Source organism: Heloderma suspectum, chromosome 4 (genome assembly GCF_057233095.1).
Source record: "Heloderma suspectum isolate Gila_16-S chromosome 4, 16-S_ref, whole genome shotgun sequence".
Taxonomy (NCBI): Eukaryota; Metazoa; Chordata; class Lepidosauria; order Squamata; family Helodermatidae; genus Heloderma; species Heloderma suspectum.
The window spans coordinates 232802112-232809400 of record NC_139461.1 but is presented as its reverse complement, the minus strand read 5'-3'; the positions used below and the strand labels follow the sequence as shown (position 1 = coordinate 232809400).

Sequence of the window (7289 nt, the reverse complement as noted above, 5' to 3'; positions counted from 1 at the left end):
ATGTATGCGCCGCAAACGGCGGCGCCATATTGGGTGCAGGAAAAGGGAGCCATCTTAAGAAGGTCGGAACGAAGCGTCGTTTTGGAAGTGCGCGGTGGAGGGGAGGGGTTTCCGTTGAGCGTGCGGGTGACCCTGGCGCGTCCTTCTGAGGCAGCTAAGCGAGGGCCGAGGACGGTTTGCTGAGATGGGGTGGCAGGACGAGGAGGCGCTGGAAGGCCGCAGCGGCGACCCCGAGGTGAGCTCTTCACCGCAGTGGGAGAAGGGAAGCTGCTTTATTCCTCAGCTTGAGGAGCCCCCTTCGCCCTCTTCCTTGAATCTCCCCGCTTCCTTCGCTCCAAACCACCTCCCCCCGCTGGGTCTTAGTCTACCTCCTGGTTTGTTTTTGCTCTGGATCTTTTTTAATAGGACGGTGGTAGATTGCAGTCTTAGCCAAGATGGTTAAGACTGCAATCCTGTGCCCATTTGCATCAGGCCCCATCACTTTCTGGCATATAGAAGGGGAAGAAATGGAAGCAGTGACAGATTTTATTTTCTTGGGCTGCAAGATCACCGCAGACGGTGACTGTAGCCATGCAATTAAAAGATGCTTGCTTCTTGGGAGGAAAGTTATGGCACACCTAGACAGCGTAGTAAGAAGCAGAGACATCACCTTGCCGACAAAGGTTCGTATAATCAAAGCTATGGTTTTCCCAGTAGCAACGTATGGCTGTGAGAGCTGGACTATAAGGAAGGCTGAGCGCCGAAGAATCGATGCTTTCGAACTGTGGTGCTGGAGAAGACTCTTACGAGTCCCCTGGACTGCAAGGAGGTCAAATCAGTCAATCCTAAAGGAAATCAACCATGAGTGCTCATTGGAAGGGCAGATACTGAAGCTGAAATATTTTGGCCACCTAATGCAAAGAGAAAACTCCCTGGAAAAGACCCTGATGCTGGGAAAGATTGAAGGCAAAAGGAGAAGGGGACGGCAGAGGATGAGATGACTAGATAGCATCACCGATGCAGTGAATATGAACTTGAGCACGCTCCGGGAGAGAGCGGAGGACAGGAAGGCCTGGCATGCTCTGGTTCATGGGGTCACGAAGAGTCAGACACGACACTGAACAACAACAAAGCCCCATTGAACTTACTGTGACTTGCTTCTGAGTAAACACACACAGGATTTATTTCTCTAATACATTTTGTCAGAGAATTGTTGTCTCCCAAAGCTGCTCACATCTATCAAAAAGCGACGTAGGACCTGCTGTCAGGCTTACAAACTTAACACAACAAGACACACAGGGAAAGGGAGTGGAAGAAGATGGAGTTTTTCAAGGCCAGAACATGGTGGTGAGCTCTAAGGGGGCATTTGAATGCACTTTGGGCCAGGCTAATCTTCACTTGCTGGTGTTCCTGCTTGAATAGCAATTGGTGGCTCTTGTTCCTTTGGCCAGTGGATGGGTCCAAAGCTTGCTTGCTTGCTTCCTTCCTTCCTTCCTTCCTCAGGCTGTCCCAGGGCAACAGTCAGTTGGAGCTAAGTGTACTTTCTGAGAGGAAGGGGGAAGGAAGCGAGATTCCTGTGACTGCTAATTCTCTGGCCTGCTTCTTCTCTGGCCGATGGATGGGCCATGTTAGTCTCCCCCTTGGCTTTCTGGGAAACAAGGGGTGCAGCTTCCCAGTGGCTCTTGGGCTCCTGGCAGAAGCCAGGGGGTGCTTCGCTTCTCCTCTCAGTCCCAGGGCAATAGAGTTGTGCTGTCAATGGGCCTTTATTAATTGATTTAAAGTATCTTTAGCTTGCATTTCAGGGCACACTCAATATTAGAAAAAACATGAACATACAAAGCTTTATTTAAACCTGCCCAGCGAGCTCTTATTATTGGGCAGCATATAAATAAATTCTATGCCTGTTGCTTTTATTGCATTTACTTTCTATTGCTTTTATTGTATGTATTTTCTATTGCATTTATTGTATATATTTTCTTTGGGCTTGCTGTTTCATTGCAATCAAATTTTTACCCTCTCCTTGATACTCATCTGTTAAGCCCTCACCAGTTTCATAGTCCATATATTTATTACTTCCCTCCGCAGCCCCAGAAATTAAAAAAAGGTTACACGCGCTCATCTCTCCCTTCTTCATTTTTTTTCTCTTGCCTTGGTTTTCACAGAGGTCCTAACTTCTGTGTGCACATGAATGCTCTGATTTCCAGAGAAGAGGTCCCCCATTCCATCCTTCTCTGCTTTTACTGTCTATGATCTCTGCTAGAGCACTTACGGCTTAATGTCTTTGTTCTGTAGTGCCTAGTGTACTATTCCTGCTGAAAATATTGTGTACAACTTCACAAACCGTTTTTTCCCCATTTTTGTTTCTGTTTATTTCTCACTTTTCCTTCCTCTATAATTTGTCCAATCTCATTTTAAATTCCACTATAGGTACCCATATTTGTATGTTAGCTGTGTATGGTTATTCTTTATTATTTATCCCATTCCATATTACGTTGCTTCACAGTGCCTTCCATGTAACGCTGCCTGTCTCTCCCATATTTGCTTACGGTATAACTTGAGTGCTTAATTCCATCAGCCTCTACCACACAGCTGGGTAAACAGGTTGATGTTGGACTCCCAACTCCCATCAGCCCCAGCCAATATGGCCAATGGTCAAGGATGATGAGAGTTGTGGCCCTCGAGATGCTGGAACTATGTGTTCCTCTCCTGTGTTCTGCTACATCTGTTCCTCAGTTCTCTTACACAAAATTGAGTGGTACTTCCAGTGCTTTTGTTGTGCCATCGCCCTGCCTTTTCCCCAGAATTGTGTGTGTGGTGGGGGTGGGGGTCCAGACATCACTGCCTTACACTTGTAACCCCCCTATATTTTCCCACCACTACTTCTGTCTTTTTTCTTACTGCAGCGGATCCGTTATGGGAAGAAAGATGGAGTTAGCTGCACAATGCCTTCTGATTGTTAGTGCTAGGACCCTTCGTTCTGGAAGCACCCTAAGTGGCTTCCCATAAGACCTCCTCTGGCTTGGTCCTTATTTTGATTTTGTCCGTTGACATTCATCCCTGTCACAAACTATCTCCAGTGCTTAAAGCGGTGTAGATTTTCCATCATAAGCTTGGCTGTGGTTCTAATTTAACCTTCCTCCAGGAGTGAGGGCTTCATTGCACAGTAATTTGGTGGTCCAGTATACCTCTTGTCTCCAAGGTCAATTGGAATAAATACTTTTGAACAAATATTTAGGAATAAATAATAGGTTGCTGTACTACATAGAAAAATGCAAATAATTGAATTGCTATTGGTTTTGCTATAGCTGAAGATACAGTATGTAAATATTAAGACCCTTATCAGTTTCTTTGGATTTTCTTGTTTCTCTGTTCAGGAAGAGGAGGAAGAAGAGGAAGAGCTTGTGGTATGTAACTTTAAATATAATGATGGGGCAAGAGAAGTATTTCACAGGCTCTCATGTGCAACAGACCTTTGTTAAAAATCTCACTCCACAGAATCTCCTATCTAGAACTGGAAAACCAGCAAATGATACAAAGATGTGTGGGTGGTGGGGATGATGACTATTCAGGTTCAGAGCTAAAAGCTGATTAGTAAAGTGTTAATACGTACCTTTCTTTGTATAGCAAACTGAGATGCAAGTAGTGTTGTTTCAGCAAAGTAGCATCTCTTCTCAGGATCACATTGTAACCTTTTCTGAATATTTGTAGAATCCTACAGCAGCTTCTGCATGTAGCCTTATTGACACATTAATAAAAGTTGCTTCTGCCAAGCGTAAGTGTAGTTTGCTTTCTTCCCCACTAGTATATAACTTTTTCCCTAGGGACTGATAATTCAAGAGCAAAATGAAAAACTGATAACATAAATTGCATGGGTCAAGTCTGATAAGTGCTATGTCTTTCCTGTATCTTTTCTGAGTGTTTTCATATACTGAAAATATATTAGTACTCTGTTGTAGTACTGTATCTTCATGTGCTTCTTTTTTTGCTTAATATTCTCTCCAAACTGCACTATTTGGAATACCTGAAATTTCATTTTATATGCATCTTTTTGGGGATATGTGTTCTTCTCTCAGTCTAGAGCAACGAGAGACACCATTTGGATTGCAATTTGTGTGGGCTCTGCATACCAATAGTTACGCATGGCTCACAGGCCCTTGTTTATAGTTACGAGACTCTTGGCTTCACTTTTTACAAATGCTTCTCAGCCATCCTAGCTGCTATAGTATGGTTGGTGATGTCCTGCATTTTGTAGCTCATGGTTTCTAAGCTTGTTGTGATTCTCATCTATCTGGGATTAGAGACAGAGATAGCAAGTTTCTGTATTCCAGCTTGTTAGGGTAAGGATGTACCCTAGCAATGAGCCATCTGCATTAACTATTCCTACTTATATGTTGCTTTTCTTTCAGGATCCTTTAACTACTATCAGGGAGCATTGTGAACAGTCAGAAAAATGTGTGAAAGCCCGGGAACGTTTAGAGGAGTGTGATGCTCGAGTGTCCTCAAGGTCCCATACAGAAGAGAAATGTACAGAGGAGCTTTTTGACTTCTTACATGCTAGAGACCATTGTGTAAGTTTGCTTCAGAATAATTTCTAAGTATGAACATTGGCTTGTGGTTCTGAAAAAGAATCTTATTTCTCCAGTGTTTAGCCATAGAAGCTTATTCAGTCTGTACTGACATCAAACAATGAACAAAGATAGTAATTAAATGAATATCTAGATTCAAAGAATTCAAATGCCATTTTGATATATCTCATAGCTTTGAAAGAATTGTCAGCTTCATAAGAGAAACTGTATGGTTGTCAAAAAATTTCACTCTTTATTGTTTATAAATGCTGTTTAGCATCCAAATGTTTTGTGAAGGAAATCCTATGGATTAGCCTGCTGCTGCTAAAGTACAGCCCTCTGTAACAAGCTTTCGAGTTTGCAGAAATGCAGTTAGCTCCCAAAGGAGTGCAACATTAAGACTAATGTGTCTCTTCATAAAGCAAGTCCTGTTTACATTTAATGCATTTATCTTTTGGTTTTCAGGTGGCTCATAAACTCTTCTCCAAATTGAAATAAATGTTCTTACAAGCCAGTCTCCTCCTTCTGCATACCTGATGAAACTTCTGTTTGAGTAGATGTGTTGCTCTGCATCTGTGGCTTGAGAAGAATGGAACTAGCTCTGGCAATTCTGTGAGATGCCATCAAGATACTTCTATGTTCTCTGGAAGATTTGCAGCTCTTAACAATGTCTCTGTAGCTTCCCATATTAAACATGTTTCCTGTGAAATGTGAAAATGTTTGTTAACTCAGAAGCATCCTTGAGTGCCATTTTTCTTGGTAGAAAGGCGGAGTACAAATCAAATAAGCATCCTAGCATGCTCTGAGATTAAACATAAACCAAATTCAGGAAGTTTATTACTGCAAAGTGTCCATTTTTCATGACATTAAAAATAATAGAATTGCATATAGATCATCATTTCCTGGATTTTAAAAAAATAATCTAAAAACAAGTCACAATGAACACACAACACTCCCCAGAAAGCAGCAACTAATAACCACAATAACTGAGGGCGGTGGGAGGGGGGAAGAACCAAGTCAGGAAAACATTCTTATAGGTGGAGGAAAGATTTCTAAGGCTACTATCTTATGGAAGGGTGGCTCATGGGTCATATGATACAATGAAAGATCCTCCCCATAGCTGCCACTGTTGCTTTTCTTCTGTCCGCTCCAGTGGAGAGGGCAAAGAGGAAGTTTGTTGGGGACAGCTTTCATTTAGAATAGGGCAAAAACTACGCCAGCACTGCAGCTGGGACTAATTGGAAGGAAAACCTTAAAAACAGAGCAAAAGAAGGAAAGTGGCTACTGTCCCTGCATATGCCTTCCACCTTACCCAGATGAGCCTGGTCACACATAGCAAGTGGCAGTTCATCTGCCATCGTTGTTCCTTTGCTCCTGCCATTGGATTACTATGCCTACCTTGTTGTGTTTGGCCAAGATGGAGAAATTTCAATAGTACTTTACAAAGACTACATGCTTAGGCATGGTGTAAGTGCTTGGGGATGTGGGGGGACTAGTGTGAAATTTCAGTATCCTGAACAACTCCTGGCCCTTCTTGCTAGAGTTGTGTATAACTTCTTCCTGCTACTTCCCCTATTCAGATGTTCATTCATTCTGTGGCCCTCTGTTCCTTTCCCTGCTCTCAGGTTCCCTATAGTATGAAAAAGCCAAAACCTGAATAAACTACAGAAAGGGAGTATCTGTTGTAGGTATGCATGTTTGCATAATGGCACGTACAAAACCTCTGCCATTTAGGTTAAAAAAAGTGTGTGTGTGTGTGTGTACATGCATACACTCTAGAAGCTATACTGTATTGGCCAGGCCTCACCTATATCTGAAGTGTGAGCAGCCCTGATTTAAGTGGTGGTCCTCACAAGAGAATGTGGCCAAGCCACTTTATAGCCTTGCTAGGAGGTGTTGGTGTTGAGAATGGTGTGGGGATGTAGATGGGCAGTGAGAAAAGGAGGAACTGAGCTCATGTAAAACTGGATCAAAATAACTAATTGTATTAAAAAAAAATTTCTATGCCCAGTATGTGTGCAAAGGTCTAGAGCCTACACTCTACTTCTGTTCAGAGGCCATTCCATTAGTTTCAAACAGGTTAAACTTTTCAAGTAGAAGGGGAGTATTTTGATTTTAGTAAAGACAATTGCCAAAGATCTGTAATTTGGAAGAAAAAAACGAACTCATGATTTTGCTTTCCTGTAACCAAGGAGCAGATACATAGCCGTGTATGCTAGGGGTAGTAAGTCAAAGTACCCTGCCTCGTCACAGGACAGAGGAAAGATTTTCTTTCCCAGCCAGAACAAATTAGGCAAGTACCTTTCCGCTATTCCTTCCCCAACGTCTGTAGGATGTCCAGGTGCAAACACGAGGTGCTTGATAGAAAATCCCCACCTTAATTTGCCCGATTTGCATATTACGCTACGAAGATCTGGCAGGCAAAATCGCTCCCCCGCCTTCCTGCTGGCCTGTAGTCCTCAGCAGTGAAAGCTGGTGGCTCCAATTTCGGTGGGGCTATAAATGAACTCCGGGTTTCAGTCAGAACCAGTCAGAACTCGAAAGGAGCTAACCAAGGTGCTGAACCTAGTTTGAGTTAACATCCCGGAGAGCGCCTTCAGAGTTCTGGCTGAAACCCAGAATGGATCCACAGCCCCGCCGCAATTGGAGCCACCAGCCTCCACCGGTCCTCGGCAGAGGCGCGGGCTGCACTGCGACGGCCCCGCCAGGAGGAGGAGCGTTTGCGTCGGCCGGCTTGGCCTATGT

At 43.5% G+C, this 7289-nt stretch overlaps 1 protein-coding gene across 1 annotated transcript; it reads left to right on the top strand.

Moving 5' to 3' along the window:
• The first annotated feature begins 142 nt into the window (after positions 1-142).
• Positions 143-5253, top strand: UQCRH (ubiquinol-cytochrome c reductase hinge protein). The gene is made up of 4 exons (XM_084852614.1): positions 143-235; positions 3354-3383; positions 4386-4547; positions 5010-5253. Exons 1-4 carry the CDS (start codon positions 185-187, stop codon positions 5040-5042), a joined length of 276 nt encoding a protein of 91 aa, XP_084708740.1. The 5' UTR covers positions 143-184; the 3' UTR covers positions 5043-5253.
• The last annotated feature ends 2036 nt before the right edge of the window (positions 5254-7289 follow it).